This window comes from Telmatherina bonti (assembly GCF_933228915.1).
Source record: "Telmatherina bonti genome assembly, chromosome: 15".
Taxonomy (NCBI): Eukaryota; Metazoa; Chordata; class Actinopteri; order Atheriniformes; family Telmatherinidae; genus Telmatherina; species Telmatherina bonti.
In genome coordinates, this window is record NC_136613.1 from 19,431,924 (window position 1) to 19,452,615 (window position 20,692).

The 20,692-nt window shown below is 37.7% G+C and overlaps 2 protein-coding genes across 2 annotated transcripts; both read right to left on the reverse strand.

Annotated features, from left to right (window-relative positions):
- Positions 1-1,904: 1,904 nt before the first annotated feature.
- hoxd3a (homeobox D3a) lies at positions 1,905-20,692 on the reverse strand. Its single transcript, XM_079254088.1, has 4 exons — positions 20,454-20,692; positions 5,753-5,812; positions 3,728-4,286; positions 1,905-3,633 (listed from the first exon to the last, which is right to left on the reverse strand). Exons 3-4 carry the CDS (start codon positions 4,173-4,175, stop codon positions 2,882-2,884), a joined length of 1,200 nt encoding a protein of 399 aa, XP_079110214.1. The 5' UTR covers positions 4,176-4,286; positions 5,753-5,812; positions 20,454-20,692; the 3' UTR covers positions 1,905-2,881.
- hoxd4a (homeobox D4a) lies at positions 11,621-14,274 on the reverse strand. The gene is made up of 2 exons (XM_079254100.1): positions 13,851-14,274; positions 11,621-13,474 (listed from the first exon to the last, which is right to left on the reverse strand). Exons 1-2 carry the CDS (start codon positions 14,257-14,259, stop codon positions 13,176-13,178), a joined length of 708 nt encoding a protein of 235 aa, XP_079110226.1. The 5' UTR covers positions 14,260-14,274; the 3' UTR covers positions 11,621-13,175.

The window sequence follows — 20,692 nt, forward strand, 5'->3', positions numbered from 1 at the left end:
CTTCCCCATATGTAAATATGACCCTCCACTGAGTAGGCGTGGTCTTATCGGCTTTATCCAATCAAAGACAATATGAGCTGCACTGCTTGCTCCAGGGAAGCTTCTCCATATTGGTTTAAATTCATTTCTTCATAGTTTTCTTTCCGTGTATTTCTTGCAAATAACTAAAAATGCCAAAATGTACAATTACATGCTTGACGAACAAGAGACAGCTTTGGCTGAATTTGCATCCCTCAGGTTCAGAGCTGCATTCTGAAGGCTTGAAGAATCAGCCTCAAAGTTTTTTGTTGTTGTTGTCTTTTCAAAACAGCTTCGATTAAAGAAAATGTGTTCTTCTAAGTTTTAATGAAAGTTTCTTTCATACAAGCCAGATTGTTGAAATTTATCTCGGCTAAATTCTTGTGTATGTTCTGCAAAGTCAGAGGCGCATTGATAAAGAGAACATCCGAGAACCAATTTGCTCCATTTTGAGCTGTTAGATTATGTTTGTTGTTATTTCCTCATTGGATGTTTCATTTGTCCAGCAATGGGCTGCTTTTGTCATCATGTTTAAAAGCTAATCACAGTTTTTTAAATATTTTAATCGAGACAATTGAATTGTTTCTACTGGATCTTTTATAAACACAGCAATAATTGGTTTTGTTCAATAAAAACACGTTTTTATTTCTTTCTTTTTACGTGTTTTCTATAAACCTTACTAATTCCAATTGTGTAGTAAATGACAAGTTCAGTACATAAAGTGTAATAAATGAAGATTTAAAAAAAACCCAAAACAAAACACAACAGGGTTAAAATGGCCGCGATCTACTACAGATATGATTTGTAGCCCAGCAGCTCATAAAATCCAAGACGGCTTTTGTTTCGAAATAAGATTAGATAACCTTAAAAGCTTTTGTTAGGGGTTTAGGATTATTACTGTGCATTCAGCTCCCTAGCTGATGTGAATGAGGGTTTTTGGGGATGACTGTGACTGTGAACTTGCGCAGATTTAATGCTGCTGATAATTTCTGTGACAAGAGTTTCATTTGCCTTCATCCGCTCTTAAACCCAAAGATTTATCATTTTAGAAAATGTGAACATAGAAGGGTTTTTTTTCCCCCCTCCAACTCTTCCCCCGCCATTAAAGATTGGCCTGTGCTCGGATAGAAATGTGTGTCTTGGATTTGGAATGCAAATGCTTTGTTCATGAGGAGGAGGGATCAGCGAGGAGCCTGAAAGCGACGAGTTTTTGATTAATGAGCTTTGAAATGGCTCTCCAGGAGCAATAAAGGATGAACTGCTCCTCCCCCCCCCCCTCTCAGCAACACACACTTCGTTGTATTTTTTCCCAATGTCAAAGAAGCACCAAGTATTTTCTTCTTTTGGTTTCGATTTACTCTGCCTGTATTAAAATTTGACAAGCATCTTCGCATATATTAGACTGTCAGTAACCATGCTTTAGTCTTTTGCTAGAAAATTGAGCTTATTTTCTCGTCCCAGCACACAAAGGATAATCATGTGTCTGAGCGTTAAAAATGATTAGTGACATCTGAAGGATGCTGTAAGTCTATAGACTCGCTTAGTTCATAGCAATAAGACATCAATAATCTCCAGAGCCTTTATTCCGCTAAAATGCACTTTGCATTGAAGGCATAGAGCAGTCTGATGAGTTTTAGATATCCTGGTGTCTAATTATTGATCGCTTCTGCCTGTTTGGACTGTACAGTAGGGCCGTAAGTCAATAAGCCTCCTCGGCAATGCTACCCCAACAATTTTAGTGGCAGCAGCAGCAAAAGTAGGAAGTAATGAGAAGCTGCAAGATGCCCCTCACCCCCACCAACAAAATGGACAAAGTGCAATTGATAATACAAGTTTAAGCACTTTATTTACAAAATGTTTTAACACAATAAAATATAACATTTCAATATCATTAGGGTTTCATAAATTTATGGATATCCAACTGAATGCAATAACAATGGAAGATAAATCAAAAATAGCAATGGACTACACAAAATGACATGCTGGTGTGTATAATATTTGATACTTCGATAGTCTACGTTTCGCTTAAGGTTTGACACAAGATTAATCATGGGCATACAGTGATGCCTATACACTATAAAATGCCCCATTTATACCAGAGTTACAACTAGAAAAGTGATCTTTTTTTTCCCTCTTTTTTTTCCAAAGATACGCCGCGAGTCGTAGTATTTTCCAAACCCTGTTTTGCCCAACACTTCCAAGTGCACTGCTTTGTCCAGTCGTACAAAACTCCACACTTATAAATACTCGCATATAAACGATAAATAATGTGCAATAAAAAAGCAATTAAATAATAAATAGGCCTATGCTATATGCTAGTGCGAAAAATGATTTCAAAAAAACGATTTAAAAAAATAAATAAATAGGATGAAGAAAATGAGATTCTAAGAAACAGACAAAAATTGCCCTAAAACCCTTCTCTTTAAAGATGAACTTCTACTTTTTGTGATCTACAGGACTTCCCTTCAAGTAACGGAATGAAATAGACAAACACTGCGCATTGCACTTGAAAGTAAAAACAAACCAAAATATAACAAACAAACAAAATAACAACAAACAAACAAAAAACTACCAAAGAAAAAACATAACTATTGACAACCAGGCTAGGATGCCTCTGGCATCTCCAAGTATTCAAGAGAAATGGACAAAGCTGCATTATTTAAAAAATAATTACACGATAGCATTAATAGTAATATCAATAATACTGTAATACACATGACTCACTTGGAGTGTAATTATTAGACTAGTGAGGTAATAAAAAAAGAGCGCAACAGAATTTTGGCACACACACATACACGCACTCGCGTGCGCACACACGCACACGCGCGCGCGCAATCATACACACAAGAAACCACATAGTCCATTACAAATGCGTCAGTTTCGGCGCTTCCTGAATCCTTCCCTGAGACGCTTGGTGAGAGGTGAGATCAGTATATGTGGGGTGGGGATCACAGGGTCCATGATGGTGGTTTCCTGGGATCTGAGCGGCACAACTGTAGTCTACACTGGTGGATGAGGGGTGGGGAAGATGGCCGAGGTTGAACATGGGCCCCGAGGCTGGCATGGAATCAACAAAATTCCCACCCACATAAACGGGACTGCCTTGCAAATTGGCGTTGGCAAAGCCTCCGTTGCTCTGCATGCCGTGGTGTTCGTACTCGGATCCTGGGTACCTCTTCTGCTGCGGGATACAGCCCCCCAACGGCGCTGTGTACGCCGCCAAGCCGTACATGTTTTGCTGGGGTTTGGCAAATGACGGGGGCGAGGGCGCGTCATAGCTGAGGCTGTTCACGTTTTGGAGCTGACCAGAGTATCCAACGTGATTTGGACCACTTAGCGGCGGGCTTCTATCCGGGGAGTGTCCCAGGGGAGAGTGCGCGAGTCCTTTAGACTTCTGGTCCTTTTTGTATTTCATCCTCCTATTTTGAAACCAGATCTTTATTTGGCGCTCGGTGAGATTCAACAGATTCGCCATCTCCACTCTCCGAGGGCGACAAAGATATCGGTTGAAGTGAAACTCCTTCTCGAGCTCCACAAGTTGTGCGCTGGTGTATGCAGTTCTGACCCGTTTGGAGGCCGGTCCTGGTGGGCTCTTCTCATCACTCACTTCCCCTCCTGTAAAAGAGCCAAAGCATCATCTTAACGGCCTTAAAAACAAACAAACAACAATAAAACAAACACACACACACTTAACCATTATGATCACTACCTGCAGCAGCACAGTTGTTGCTCTTTTGCTTTGAGTTCTGACGGGTCTCCTTCATCCAGGGGAATATCTGCTTTGTGAGGGCTGGTGTTGCAGCACCGGATGCACTGCCGGATGGGGACTTCTTCTTCTGGGATGCAGAGCTGTTGGAACTCGGTGAGGATGCAGACAGTGGGGGTGCCTGCTGCTCCGAAATACTATTAGCTTGGCTGCTGCTGTTGTTACTTTGACTGTTACTTTGCCGCATGCAGTCTCCGTTCAGATCACTGTCTTTGAGGGCTGGTGGTCGGACCGTAGAGGTCTGAATGGGACACACTGATCCCTGGTAATCATTATCAATGTTAGGAGTTGGGTAGGGCTGATGTGCGGGGCCATAGTTGTAAGAGTCTGGTTTAGGGTAAGTGTAGCCTCCAAAAAGTCCAGAGTTGTCGTAGTAGGTTGCTTTCTGCATTTTGTAGATTTAAAGCCAATAAGCCAAAGCGACTCTATCCAATGGCATGGGTGTTGTTTACTTAGGTGATTGGTGTTCCCCCTGTCTCCCACCGCTGCTCCAGTCTGTGAGCTATAAAAAGAAACACATCACTCTTTAACTGCAGTGTCATTCATATTACTGATAAATATTTGTGATTAAAACGAGAGAAAAACACCAAATCTGGCTTGATATTGGTAACTATTGCTATTAATTTAAAAATCACCAGTAGTCTCAACACCGTAGCAATACTTCATCTCCTGGTCTCAGTCGACCCGTTCATTTGATTCATTTCTGCCACAAAGCAGTTAAAGTTTAACTTGGACTAAAAGGACCCTCTGGGAGGCTTTGGGAGTCCCTCACAAATAAGCTGAATCAGCATTTGTCACAGACATAAACACAATACCCTTTTCTCTAATCACAAGGCCTCACAAAGCCCGACGTGCATTCATTGTTCTTGTGCACATAGTCAGATCGTCTGTTTTTTATTTTGTCCTTATTTGATTCCCCCCCCCCCCCCCCCCCCCCCCCCCCTCTATCAAAACAATATAGGTGACTGTTCATGTGTGCACAGGAAAAATGTAGGTGCGTGAAGCAGTTAAATATTTAATGAAATAATCTTTTTCTGTATTATTTGCGTGGCTTGGTCCGTTTACCTCTGTTTAATGTTTGCAATAAATGTAATCCTAAATTCCCTGCAAATAGATTAAAATGTGGGAAAAGAAAAAAAAAAAGTCAAGTCTTTGGTTAACGATTTTTAGCAATAACTATGTTAAGCGACAGAGAAATGCATCGCAATATTTTAAATGAGATAAAAGTAAAATATCAAAGGGCCATGTACTGTATGCTGGTGGCTGCAGGAGGTGCAGCCCGCGCCGTGCATAACAATTGCACCTGTCAGTGTGGACCGCGGCGAAATTTATGACCGCAAATGTTATGGTTGTAAACGGCCTCGGAGAGGAATGAAAAGCAAAACACTCCTCAAGACTCAAAGCTTTCAGAAGTGTAAAACTAAGCGTAGGAGGATGGCAAGGGAAAGAATTTCATCCTCGACTACTTCCCCTTGCAGAGGCTCGCTTTATAAATGATGCCTCCATTCTGACTTTGTGCGAGTCTGCAGCTAAACACAGAGGCGATGACACGGAACTATTTCCCCTTTTTTTCATTAAGATTAAAATGCTGTTATTGGCAGTTGCGCCTCATTTGGATAGCGTGGTGAAAATCTTGCACATTTAAGATTTTAAAACCTAATTTGCATTTTTTTTTTTAAGTCTGTAACGTGAGGACTGTAAATATGTTTGTTTTTTCCTCTTGTGTGTAGAAAAAAGGTGTGCTGTTACTTGCTGGATTTAATTCGCGATGCTGTTGCAAACGAAAAAGGAAAAAGGCACGTATACCTGCTGAAACTGGACTCCGGCCTGCTTAAATAATTACGCGCACAGGCTAAGTTAAGCCCATTTTTCATGTCTCTGTGATATAAGCCTAACATAACAAATCACCTTTTGCCTTGTTAGCAGTTGGCTGTGTTGTGCATTCCCTTTATTAAAGAAGATACTCACCTAAATTTGCGCAGATCTCTTTTATATCCTTCACGCATTCATCAGTGCTCCCATCTTCACCTAAAATACAGATATGGTTGAACTCAATGTTTGTTGCTTTTGTTTGTTTTGTTTGTAGTTTTCATTTCCCACCACTGAATCTCAGTCCATATTCAATCAAAATGACACTGTGTTAAAGAAGTAGTAACATGAACTGACAGAGTAATTGCCATTTTCCTAAAAACAGTGTTATATCTGTTATGTACAAATAACACATAACCCCACATATCCAAGAGATCTTTTTAAAAATGCAAAACATATTTGGGGTGTCAAGTATTGTCACTGTTGTGGCTTTTCTTTTCTTTTCGTTTTTCTTTTCATTTCTTTTTTTTCTTTTTTCTTTTTTTTTTTAAAGACGTTGCTGTCGGTTGGTTGAGAGTAAAAAGTCTTACATGTGCACTTTTCTACAAAGAGCTAGGCGAAATTTCTAGCAGTCATAAGCTTTTTGGTGACCTTTAGGTCATTCGACATTAAGCCAAAGTTTAATGAACAACGAGAAGTTTGACTTCAAGAAGAGCAAAAGTCTGAAGTAAATTCAAAACAGCTCTGCAGCGGCGACAGAAACAGGACAAGATGCTCCACAGCGCGCAAGAAAATAAGAAAATAATCAACAGAAATGTTCCTTTAATGTCTTTTCACGCTTCACGTGCAAACAGTCTATATATTTTAGGATTGCTATCAAAATATTACTTAAAATTTCCTTTCTCTTTTTGGTGGATTATTTGACAGAGCTGGTCGACAATCTGCATGTCGGGTTGCTTTGAGCACACTGAGCTGCTAGTAGCAGACATGCTTCTCTTTTCACATGACTGTGTTTTTCGCCTACGCGTTGTTACGGTAAGTTTGGTTCTCACAATGGGTCGGACTCAAAGTGGAGTGTTATTATCTCACGCAGTCGTTTCTCCAGACGGGTTGGCCCATCTAAATGTATTCATATTTCACCTTAAATAGCCCGTGGTGTTACTAGTGAAAAAAGAAATCGATGGGTTCACCTTCATCACAGAAGAAAACGGAATTTTTCCAACGTAGCTACAATAGAGAACACAAATAGATGATTTGCTAAATTATCTTATTTTTCTCTACATTTAAAAAAAAACAAAAAAATAAAAATAAAAACAAAACATTTTTGTTAGTTCATTAGTTTAAGACGTAATGCAGGAGCAGGCCCGAGTCTTAAAAATCCTCATAATTCAAAGTTTAATCCAAATTAAAAGCTTCAATAAAATTAGAAAATAAAGAGAAATGATCCTATATATGTAGCCTGTATTTCCTTTGCTACTCCAGTGTAGACCAATCCCAGAGAAACAGAGGAGAAAATGACATAACCAAAAACATTCAGATATGTAGTTAACCTAGAAGAGTGCGTCAGAAAAATGTCCATAAATGTAGAAAAATAAACGTTTTATCTTTTATTTTTGTTCATTATTCAGCCCGGTAATTCTCCATAAGCATCTTTTATGAATTAATGTATAGTATAACGTTGCAGGTTAACAAAGCCATACAGCTGAAGCCACATAAATCACAGCAAACGATAGTGTGACGATAAAGACAACAAATTAATGTGATTTACGATCCAAGAGTCAAAAAGTAAAGTTCCTCTCCTACTTCTTCTTTCTTTCAGTGTTTTTTATTTTATAAACGAGAAATCAGCTAAAAGTGTAGAGCAACACAAGTTCGACCTGTCGATAATATTTGAAAGGAAAATATATAAATATACACATAGTTATATATGAATCTGATTTGGAAGAGGTAGCTGTGGCTTTCCATATCCGCGCTGCTACCTGCGAGAGCGACGTTAACGAGCATCACCTACTTGGATGGAATGAATCATAATATATTTCCTTGCATTATATTAACCCGTGGTTAAAGGTTGCTTTCTGCCATGCAATAGCTTACCTGTGAATCAATTCATCATAAACCAGTTCCCTCTCAGTCTGAGATCCTTTCCACGCAGTCTCGAGAATAAATCCTTCACCCTTTGTCTGTGGACAGTGCTGTCCTAAACCTGATCTTGCTGTTTTTCAGACATTTCCATATACCAGGAGACAGTATTCCCGAAAGAATGGAAGGACTCGCATTCAACTACCAATAAAAAGCGAACAAGGTATCCTTATTCCAGAAAAAAATCACTGGTCATCAATCATCCACTGAAATATACAGGATAGGCCTGGACAGATTTGCAGCTAACATTGAGAATTTTTGGTATTTCGGGTGCCTTATAGTGACAAATAAAGGCGCTGCCTTTAGATACAAGCATATTTGTTCACGTGATTGTTCTCTTCTTCAAGCAAGCCCTTACCTCACCAGTCCATTTTGATAAAGGGTGGCGTTTATTTCCTCGTCTGAGCTATGTGATTGTGAAAATGTTCCTCTGCCTACTTCTTTCTGTCTTCTCGTGAATATCAAGGATTGCAACTCGCCAGCACTTCTCCAGTCAAATGCAAGCAGACATGCTATTATGGGAAAGTATGAAAAATACCGATTCCTTGCCTTTATCAAGCATTATTGTTGCAACATCTTTAGAATAAATGTACGTAAAATAATCTGTTCATTTTATATTACAGAAAGTATTAAATTATGGAAAAGTATGAGAATTTTCAACTTATTTAATAAAGTATTAAACATTGAAATGGGTTAAGTGGGCCTTTTACGCACTAGACACAATAGTTTTATGCATTTTCTTTGTTCCTTTCAATTGTTTTCTTTTTAAGATATATTGTAAAATAGCATTTCATATGCTTTCACAACTGATCAAAAATAGCACCGATCTGACATGAGCAATTTGAAAATGATTTATGAAATAAATGACATGACAGTTTTTCTTACAGCTGGTCATGGGTTGTATTCAAATAAAGCACGTTATCATCTTGCGTTTGTTGTGTCTGTCTTCACACCGTGCTGCAACACAAAGAGTCACAGAGCCATGCTTTCCCCTGCATTGTTTTCGACATCAATCACATAATTCGCCCAAATAATACCAACATTTTATACCCGATAAATAAATAAATGCTTTCGGAGGCCAGGCTGGGTTTAAAGAATGAAATTTTGTGCCGCAGGGAGAAACTGTCGGCTGCTTCAGGGGTGGATTGTCTTTGCCGAGAACAAGAACGGGATGCAGGACTGGTAGCGTCGCAGCATATGTTCAGGGGGTAATAAAAGTGAAAGATTTACAGTGCTCGCCCGGCCCCCAACAGTCTTGCACCCTTTCAGGAATTACTGAGAATGATTTACAAGGAGGTAGAAGTGTCAGCATGCCTAAACTTCCACCACTTCTAAGAAATCAAAATCAAATCACCCCCTTTTAACAAGCCCATACAACAGAAATGTCTCTAGTTATTTTAATCTCATGTTCTCTTATAACTCACGATTTGCTCAATTCTACCAAACAAACAGGACATTTACTTATGATTTTAAGGGTTTTTAGAAGATATTTTCCATTTTTTTTATATCTATATTTATAGAAGGGTCTGAAATAGACTTTGAAGAAGGCAGACATGGGTCTTGTGGTGGGTCCAAACTAAGCTTATATAAAAGATCCACACAGCGAGTCCATAAATACAAGTCAGTCCCATTCTTTTTTCTTTCTTTTTTTTTTTTTTTTTTTTTTTTAACCATTACTCCTTTCAGTCTACTCAAAGATAAACGCAGAAGGTTTAGGCACCAAATTTCTACGATTAAAATTACTCAAATAAAAAAGGAAGACATGCGTACAGCGACTACCTTCTGCCCATACAACTACGCTCAGAGCGCACACATCAAAGGGAGCAATTTATCAAATATCACGACATTTGATATCGTCATTTACCAGCTCGGGCAACATGAAAAATGCTGAAATATTTACCTACCCAACCATCCATCGGTTCAGACGTGCGGCTACAGTGAGGGGGCTACAGTTGCGCCTCGTATCGGATATTATTTTCTTGGGGGATCTCTTCAGTTTTCAAGTCTGATAGAGTCCTTGCGATTAATGACGACGGCGTGTTTCTAGGGGGACGTGCTGCATTAATTATTTAGACAATCACGTGGTCGAGAATAGAGAGCGGAGTGGTATAGTCTCTGGATTATATCTCTGAATGCAGACAGCGCACTTTAATATATCTTAGGGGGGTTGTCTGGCTCGGAGAGGCTTCTGCGAAAACAGCTGGAAATCAAATATGGCCGGATGGAGTGCAAAGACGTTGTATTCCTGCACTGGGTGCAGTGTCATTGAAAATGGCACTGCCTTTGGTTCCCATTTATTGCAGTTCAGACATGTAGGTCAGTGTGGCTGCACACTGCACGTTGTAGTTGGTTGCTCTGACCTGATAACAGAAAAGTGTTATAAAGTGTGCTTTATTTCATTTCGTATTGGAGTAGCAGCAGCTTGCATTGCACACGTTTGATTATGCAGAGACCCTTAAATATAAAGGTAAAAAGGAGACACAATTACAGCAACTAATAAAGTAAAAGATTAGTAATATGTATGAAGTAGTTATAGTCCCAACCTTCCCTTTTTGATCATTTCCTCAACAATGTGCAAATCTTTTTTTGGCTGGATGGTGAAGTACCATCATTTTGTGTCCGTTTTCCTCTGAATCTTTATGGCGCATGCTTTTTTTTATTGACAAACTTTTATAAGCACACTGACTACAGTTGTTGGCGTGCTTATTTGGATTCTGGGTAGGCTTATTTGAAATGAAAGTAAGACTGAAAATATCCTTTCCATATGGTTGCTTTGTTTATAACAGAGTTCTGGAGGGGGTGGGGGTCGAAGGTCAGTTTTGCAGTGGGTCATCACCAATAAAGTCATACCTTGAGAGACATGGGACTCTGATATCAGCTGATACGAGGATTGTATGAGAACTCCAGGCCAATTACCCTAAGGTAAAATAGAACACCGTATCACAGGTATCTAATGATGGTCTAAATGACACAAAACTGTGGCGTAATCTGGTTTTACAGAAGGAATCAACATCAATGATTTATTTTATTCTCGCCAATTTTAGTCGGATGAGGTTGGGAAACTTGTTTAATTCTATTTAGAAAACTAAAATAATGATAGCCTTCACTCATTCCACACCAATAAGCTGCTGGTGTTTTCAAGTGTCAGAATTTAAAATTTCCGGGACAGCAGGGCTGTACCCTATTAGCTCACGCAGTGCACATTTGGTGCATTTGTGGTCACTCTACGTCCAGATGGCTCTGCCTGTTTGTGATCACACCACTTTTAACCAAAAAAAAAAAAAAAAATATCAGCAACTCATTTGAAAAAATTATACCTTGTATGTGTGTGTATGTTTTTATATGTATATATATAATGTATATATGTGTGTGTATGTTTTTATATGTATATATATAATGTGTACATGTATATATATATATATATATATATATATATATTTATCTTGCAAAGTTTGATTTTTTACAAATAAGCTGCTGATTTATATATATATATATATATATATATATATATATATATATATATATATATATATATATATATATATATATATATATATATATAATGTATACATATACATATTTATCTTGCAAAGTTTCATTTTTTACAAATAAGTTGCTGATTTATATATATATATGTATATACACTTTATATATAAAGTATTTGTGTAAAATCCAAAAACTAGCTCTCCATATTTATCTTCTTGGTTTGGAAAAATAAATTTCACCCATAAGAAAGAAAAAAAAACCGAATGAATAATTATAATAGTAACAATTTTCTATGTGAACCGTATTCTTGATGAAGAAAATAAACTCCCAAGACAACCGACTTTGGAAACATTTAAATGCATCAGTACAAATCTTTATTTTTCCAATATAATTCTCACCTCTCAATGCACCGTACAAGATAAAAACCCTGTACAAAAATAAAAACAAAGATTGCATATTGACATTAGGAGACAAATGCACAAATCAGAACCTCTTTGGGGGCTTTCTCTGACATAAATACAATTAAAACACATGATAATCTGTGGAATTCACTGGCCCTCGCTCTGAATTAGTTTTAGCTTCTTTTTTGTTGGAAAAAAAAGTGGAACAGCCCTCCTAAGCAAAGCGAATAGCGCCTGGGAGAGAAAATGCAGCTTGTCCAGCAGGTCAGGGGTGTTGGGGTCAGTCCTCGCGGCTGAAATGTGTCCCCTGGATGAACCTGCCACTGCTGCTTTTGTCGACCTTCGGCTGAAATACCTTTGAAAGCGCTCTCATCACGAAGACTTCAAGAAGAAACCTCCTCATACCGGGAGAGCTTCTGGGCTTTTTTGTCCAAAGACAATGACGGTATAAAACAAGAAATATCTCTCTTGAATCGTGACCTGAAACACCCCCTTTCTCTCTCTCTCTCTCTCCTTCAGTTTGGCGCAAATGAAAAAGATTAACTAAGACTAAAACTTTGAATAAAGCCATGCTAAAAACGCACAAAAGTTCAAACATATTACAAGAATAAAAAGGCATAACGAATATTTTTTCAATTAAATTGTGTGCTATACGAAAATTTACACGTTTTTGGAACAAATAAATAATATAAAAATCGCATAAAAATGACAAAAAATATATATATTCCTAAATATACTGGATTTGGTTATGTCCAATCAGGAAACACCCAATATCAGTTTTATAACATGCAGGAACAAATGATATGAGAGTTTCAAAAAGCATAAGAGAGCCTCTGAAAATACTGTTTACAAAGATGTCAGGAAAGATTTATAAGGGCACTCGGAATAGCATGCGCTCAAGAATGTCTTATGTGTGGGAATAATATTTAGACTAACAAAAAACTGCAGAGCATTTTTGTTCAAAATAAGTTAAAAACATACAACTCACAGGGAGAAACGAAAAGAAAACATGTAGCTGAAACATTCAGCGGGATTTTTAACAAAAGAAGCGCGAGGAGTGTTTGGCGTGCTGAAAATAATGCTTTCTTCAAGTAGGCTACATCTTGTGCGTTAAAGAGAGAAAATGTTTGGATAACATTTTCGTACATTAAACAAGTGGCCTTTACATTTTTTAAAAAAAAATAAAGATATTCAATTAAAAAAAAAAATTACGTGCGATGATGCAGTATAGTAAAATCCATGAAATCGGCCAGGCTTCTTATTGAGTGTCGAAGATTTTTTTTTTTTAAAGTGTCGATGTCTAGATTTTGCCTCTGCCAAGAAAGGAACACAAACTTGCAAAACTCTCAGTTATAAGACTGATTGATTTTATGACTCAGTCTTGAGTCAACACTGCTGGAACATTTTTGTTAAATAATATTTAAAAAAATAAAAATAAAAAAAAATTAAAAAAAGGCTAAAAACGACGTCAGTCCATGCAAAAGTCAGATGCAATCTTTTTTTCTTTTCAGTCCATTTTGTGTACATGTAATTTTTAATAAAGAGCAGCTCCACTCTTACAACGCTGTGATATCAGTCTGGTTATCCTTATGAATGTTTTGCAGATGACTGGAGGCTGGTGCAGATCTGCCCTTGGTATTTGGTAGTTTGTGATCTTTCTTCCATTTCATCCTTCTGTTCTGAAACCAGATTTTGATCTGCCTTTCGGACAGACAAAGAGTGTGGGCAATTTCAATCCTCCGCCGTCTGGTCAGATACCTGTTAAAATGAAACTCCTTCTCAAGCTCTAAAACCTGCTGCCGGGTATAAGCTGTTCTGGACCGTTTGGGCTCCGATCCTGTGTAGTCTGGGTTCACTGGGAGAAAGAAAACAAAAACAACAAAAAGTCAACAGATGTGGCCAACTGCAGCCGCAATACACAACACAAAGAACAGACGTCTCTGTACCCTGCGCGCTACAACTTTAAGAAGATCACACGGAAGCAACTCATATTTAATTATTCTTTATCTGAATTTAAGTCGATTTTCTGCATATTTAAAAGCATTTTATTGGTCAATATTTGCTTTCAGGAACTTTCAGGCGCTTACCTAGTGGCCTATTTCCTGAGCTATAAAAATTTATGACTTGTGTAATTGTCAAGGCCTCTCAAAGACTCCTATAAATATTACAGTGAATGACGTCTTAACTACGATGCTGATGGTCCATAAGGAAACAAAAAGGGGAATTCTTACCAGTAGTGACGTGAACTTTCTTCATCCAGGGGTAAACTACAGCAGGCTGCTTGGCTTGTATCCCATTTTGGCTCTTCGTGTTTTGCTGTTGTCCACAAGTCCGAGGTCCGGCAACTTGGACCGTGGGCCCTTGCTCAGTCTGTGCGTTAAAATGGGTCGAATGGCTGGATCTCTCGTGCACATGACCCCGTGGCTGCACTGTGGAGTGCGGCACAGTGTTGCAGCTGAAGGGTTGCTCCGTGTAGTTTGACCGTGGGTATATCCCTGGATGCTGAAAGTCTGTGTCCTGCGATGGGCTGTAGTAGTCCGAGCCCTGATCAGGTATGTAGCTATTTTGTGAATATTCCTCACAGGGAGGAAATTTCGGATCCACATACTTAGAGTTCACCATATACGAACTCATGGCCATTAATTTCTGAAGGTAGAAAATACTAATTTTTCTCGAGTTGTCTTTTTTTCCTCCCTCCATAGAGCCCTCCTACTTGGTGTCAACTGAATAAAGTTAGCGGACCATGTGACCAGATGGGCCAATAGAGGTGATGCTGTTCCAAACAAGAGTAAACATACAACTAAATGCATTTTACCTAAATTAAGACAGACAAACATTAGACCCTGGTGAATTTAAAAAAAAAAAAAAAAAAAAAAAAAAAAACTAAGAAAAAAGAAAAAGAGAGCAAGAAGAGACAGAAAAAAAATCCGAGTGTATTCTGAAAAAAAAAGTTTAATAACAATGATTAACTTCAAAATGATTGAAAGTCTAAATAAACATGGAAAATAAAAACTGTTATTTGCATGTTTTATGCAAACTGATAAAACGATATATATCAGTTTTCTGTGGTCTAACTTTGAGGCATGGTGTTCAACAGAGAAACCAACAAAAGATACAAAAAGCCCTTCGGCATAAAAGCACCGAATAATGACTGCGGACAATTGATGGACACTGTCTTTGTGAAGAAGAGGTCATCCAAAAGTTACACGAATCTCATCACTTCATCTGCTCTCTTCCTTTTGAAAAAAAAAAAAAAAACTGTCTCATGAGCCGATTGGCCAGCAGCAGCAGCAGCAGCAGCAGCAGCAGCAGCTTCGCTTTTTTGGAATCAATAAAGTAGAGACAGAAACGACCCATAGGAGCAAACACAGCTGGAGTGGCTTTCTTTAAACTAAAATCTATTTGCAGCTATATGAACTAAACAGAAAACAAACAACCAATATGATGATGTGTCCTTCACGTGAAATATTATCCACAATAAGTTTCCAGAGTTTCAACACAACCAAAGCCTCTATGAGGAATGTGGTGTTGTCAGATTTATTCGCAACCATAAAGCAAAGCTGTCACTGTAACAACTGACGGCATATTAGGCCTCGTGCTTGACAAAGATAGGAATAAGCCCTGAATCGAAGTTTTTTCATCGACCATATACTCCCCTAGAATCGAATCTGTGACTTTGGTTTTATCACACAAATTCGGTTCTACAGGGTATATATAGACGACGGGTAGCGAAGCTGCCCATTACCACCATAACCAGACCCCCCCCCCCCCCCCCCCCTAGTATTTCAGAAAAAGTAGCTTATATCCTGGGCAAACAAAAACATAAAAAAATATTGCATTAGAGGCATGCATTAGAAACAAATGAGTCAAACACAAAGTAAAGGGTATTTATTATACCCTGTAATCTGACTAGCCTTTTTTAAAATCCAGATTAAATATCAATTTAAATCTTTTGTTTAATGATTTGATCTTTCCTTGAAGCAAATACGAGTTTAAAATGTACATTATATTGCTTATTTAAAACAAAACTTGTTGCAGTAACTTTCAGTGTCAGACTTACTGTAAGCCTACAGGCTAACACCATACTCAAAGCTTAAAGCTCAACTGTCAACTTTGACAGAAAATAGCAACCAGAAAACAGTAACTGAGTTCATCCTATGATTTGCAGAAGCTTACAACGAAAGACAAGAGAGAATGGAGGGAGGAGCTCTTCTCTTCAATCAGTATAAACTATACAAAACAATATAAACAATATAAAAAATAATTTCTGAAATTTTCACACATTTAGATCATATTTTAATGTTAAATCTTTTTTTAAACAATTCACCAGAGCTTTAACCCCATCAGCACGTAAATGCGGGACACTGGTGACATGGATTTAGGTGCTTAACACTACAGGCCGAAAGATGAGGCACGAGGCCACCGAGGTCAGACCCAATCATTAACAAAACTATCAAAAAGTTTAATTTTTTTGCTGCTCCTGACAGCTCAAAAGGAGCAAAAGTTTACCAAATCCCCGTCAGCCATTTGATATAAATAGCATGGCGGCCACAGCGAGGCCTCCCCTGAAATTCCTTTTATAAATTAATTAAAGCTGAACATGGTGACAACTGTTGTTACTTGAAGAATCCGTGTCCAGCAAAATACTTTACCATTTAAAGAAATAATCATTAGAATAAAAATACCAAAAGCGTGGAAACAACCTGTTTCATTCGTTAGGTGAGTCTGTGTCTTGCAAAATAAATCTTGTTGTAGGCATTTATGATCAGGTTTGAACTGATGAGTTAATTTTCTAAACGTGATTCTGAGATAAAATCCCGTTAAGGGCTGATCGCACCTTCACACAGGAAAATATTTTATTTTTCTTTTAGTCTGCAAACAGTCTGAACTTTGCAAAAATCTATTAACTGTGTTGCTGTTAGTTTAAGAATAATATGATTAAAAATTATATTCCCATCGTGAATACATTAAAAGTTATTTTAAAATCGAAATAAATCTCAAACACAACTATAAAGTTAACAAAAAAATAAAGAAGAAAAACAGACATAGGTTAATAAATCTGAGGTCCATATTCCAACAACAAATTTCAGCACAAACTCAAAACAATGCTAAAGATGGCAACTAAAATATGGACAATACCATAGTGAAAAAAATCGTCCTTGCACTTCACATTTCAATATTTATTAGACGGCCTGACCTGTCTTTCACCTTCCCCTGCTGGTTCTTCAGACAGGTCAAAGCCGCGAGATTCCCAACAAAAGAACGATAAAGTCAGCGTTTTCCCTCAAGCAAAAGGACAACTAGTCTTTTCCTAAATCCATTTTCATTGGACCTTTAAGCTTTTCAAGTTAGAAAGTGGCCAGATATTTGACAGCTAAATGAATAGGTTTAATGCAGTTTTCACCCAATGTTAGAAAGTATTTTGCTTGAAAATGATCGAAAATAAACATTAAATATATAAGATTTGTATTCGAAATAGTTATTTGTAACTCTTAATTAAATTAGGTTAAATCTAAGGCTGGCGAATTTAAAAATAAGCGAAAACAAGGCCTGTATTTGGAGTAGGCCTGATAAATTACATACCAAAGACAAAAGTATTTTTTCTTTTTCTTTTTTGTAACATTAGTAAATTCTTTGTTCCTGTTTGGATCATTTTTAGCAGAACAAACGAAAGAAAAATATGAACGTAGGAGGACAAAGAACGGATTTAACAAGAGAAAATTACATCTTTAGCTAATTGTAAATAATTTCAAGAACAACTTTCAGTGTAAATAACATCCACAACAAGTTGATTCAATACAAATAACACACAGTAAGGAGATAAAACCCAACTTCCTCACAGCAACATGCGTTTGTCTCGAGCACTGCCCTGTTACAACTTTTTACAGGCAGGAAACAGTTTAGCACTACGCATGTGACATCACACGCCCCTATATAGCACGAGCACAAAGATAAAACACTGCTTACCACAGGGACCGCAACACATGGCGCACCGAGCGGCAAACGCATCCATACTGCGGAAAAAGTCAGTCCGGTGGAACTCCCTGTCAATAGAAGCGCTTTTCTAGCCCCATCTGGACGCTCTTACTAATACACAAAGAGAATTATATTTTGGCTTGTCAAGTCCCAGGTCATAAAACAAACTTTAATGGCGTCACGTGCTTCCTCACAGCCATTCACAACACCGCGCAGGCTCATAAATAATCCTCAAAGTTGCACTTACTCAATAATGCTGATTACACTAATGTGCGCTGTGGAAAACTCGAAGAAATTAGGAAATGAGTCCCTTATTTTAAAACTAAGGTTCACAGTGAAAAAAAGAAAAAAAAAAAAAAAATCTTTTTTTATTTTTTACAATAGCTTTAAAAAAAGTGTCAGTTCTCTAAACTAACAATGCTGTCACGTGGATTGGAAAGGGCGAGAGGGTGTTCTATCAACAATGCAACACTGATTAACTCAAATACATCCCTCTTCCATAGTGAACCTGCCGCAGTAAGATTGGGGTCATATGTTCTTTCAATCCAAGAGTGCAGCGCATTATTCGCTCCTCCTCTTCTTTACTGACCAAACTGTTGAGAGTTGGCACAATTCAGGGTTGGGTGGTTGCCACTGACTTATTTTAAGGGTGTCAAATAGATACTTGTCACTTTTCCTCAAGTATATCTGAAAAGGTTGTTTCCCTGCAGTCACCTTAGAGTTGATACCCCAGTGGTCTCATGGCTGAGATAGTTTGTTGAAATATTTTCATTTTTATTAGCTGAAGTTATTTATTAACTTGCCAAATCATGATGCAAACAATTTGCTGTCATCAGCATAAAAAAATTACTTTAGCTGAATCTTCAGTTTATTCACCGCCGTTACAGCGCTTTCCTGGAACAAAACACATACCACATATATAAATAAGAATAATAAAGGACACTTTAGAAATGTTTGCTGAGCAAATCATACACAGGTAGGCCTACTTGTAAGCACTTGAGGGCATGAACATCCCACCAGCACTTAGTACAGAAGTACACCATTACAGTAAATTATTTACTTTAATAACGGACTCAGCTTTATTATAAATGTGAATATGAAATACTAACATGAAAAGAAAAACACACAGAGGAAAATAACAGGATCACATGACTCCTACATCAGCGACACACTCGTACAGCTGAGCAGAGCTATGCTGACTGTTGGGCAACAGCGCCTTCTGCTGGCAATTTGAAGGCTTTCTGGTTCTTCACAAACGATCCATGACAAGTCAATTAACCCAATTCAACATGTCATGATGGAATTTAATAAGAGATCACAAGACACTGCACTTTTACCAATGCAAACTCTTGACTTCAGTGTCTATTACATTAACATGAAGCCTGAAACAAATGATCTGATGAAAAATGATTCAAGTTTGTCTTTAGAAATTTGTGCTCAGGATTATTCAAGGATAGTTGGTTGGTGCAAGAACTCATAATTAACCTAAAAGAGAATTTCAGATGACAAAATTCAATATTTAGTCTTTAGTCTTTGGTCTGGTGGCATGTGTTGCAAGGGAAGTGCTTCTTTCACAGAAAGGCTTAAGCTGATGATAAATCAAACTGGATTTTCAGCATTTTATGATGGTAATGTGCAAGAGATTACAGTGAACTGCACTTTTTCCTTTGTAAATCACTGATTTACGAATTAATATGAGCCTTAAAGATCTTGGATGCCAAAGAATTTAAGACTCGTTCTTTATCTATATGAAATAGGAAGTAACGATGCAGTTTCCATTAGTTTGAGTACGTTCTTATAAAGACAATGTTTCTATGGAAAACTGTCCACATCTCATTGCATCTCACAGTATATTGTTGAAGTGTCTGATACATGTCTAGCCTGAGGAATGGACTGAAAGGAAACTGCATCCATTCATAGAAACTGTTAAAAAATCTCTGCAGGCCTTGCAGTCTGATGTTGCCGTTCACATTTATATCAAATTGAGCAGCTTTGTGGCTCCCGACTAAAAATGAAAAAAAAGAACTCTGTCTATTATTTCCAGTCTTCTAGTTGAGTTTCTCTACCGTGTAGCGTCCATTTTGCCGCATTGCAGTAAGGCTGTAAATACTTTCGCAGCTGCCTGTCAGGCACCAGTGAAATACTGTCTTTGTTCATCTCCAAGCAGCTGAAAACAGCTATGAGAACTGAACTTCTTATGTCAGACTTTAAATATGTGAAATATAACAAAGATAATCTATTATAAGACGATCACTGTGCAACTTTTGAAGAGGATAGCAGTATGAAAGACTTATAAGTTTTACCAGATTACATTAAATTTTTACTGGTAAAGAAATTTCAGGTGATGCAAGTTTGATGCAAACAAATAAGATGGAGCCAAAGGGTTTTAAACTGACATAACAAAAATATATATAGATGTTAAGTTATAAATAGCCTATACATTGCTTTTAATTGTATTTATTATTTAGGTCAAATGCACTGCTAGACAAAAATAGCCTCAAACTCGAGTTAAATTTCTAATAAATAAATGAATAAATAAATAAATACCTAAAATAATAATAATATTTTTTAACGAAAATTGTTCAGTTAAAACCATTAGGTCATTACTAAACTTCTCAAAGCTCATTGTTGTAACATAAAAATAATAAAATTCCTTCACACCATCATTATCATCCATGTCTAAACATTTGCTTTATCCTTCCAACACGTACAATCATCTAACTACTTAAGTCACATTACCTCACTGCTAATTTACATGACTAATGAAACAGGAAGCTGTCAAACGTCGCACACACATACACACTCACACACACTTACACACATACAGGCGCACAAACACGTACAGGTGCAAATCTTACCTATATCCGGGAGATAATCCATGTTTACTCTTAGAGCTTTACCTATGCACTGCACTGTGTTAAAAAGCTATCAAGAGCTGGTGCTTCTTTTCTTTTTGAAGGAATGAAGCTGAAACGTCCCTCTTGTCGGCGCTCCTGGAGTACGAACGGCGCGGCGCCACGAACACGACGAAAACATCGCTTATGAAACGAACGACTAGCGACATTTTCAGAAAAGTCGACCGTGGCGATTTGGTTTA

What these genes read in the sequence shown, in the direction of transcription:
- hoxd3a (XM_079254088.1), bottom strand. Translation starts at nt 4,175, where the DNA reads ATGCAGAAAGCAACCTACTACGACAACTCTGGACTTTTTGGAGGCTAC. An exon ending in CAACAACTGTGCTGCTGCAG is followed by an intron (nt 3,634 to 3,727) that starts GTAGTGATCATA and finishes GCTCTTTTACAG; the next exon opens with GAGGGGAAGTGAGTGATGAG.
- hoxd4a (XM_079254100.1), bottom strand. Translation starts at nt 14,259, where the DNA reads ATGGCCATGAGTTCGTATATGGTGAACTCTAAGTATGTGGATCCGAAA. An exon ending in GAAAGTTCACGTCACTACTG is followed by an intron (nt 13,475 to 13,850) that starts GTAAGAATTCCC and finishes TCTTTCTCCCAG; the next exon opens with TGAACCCAGACTACACAGGA.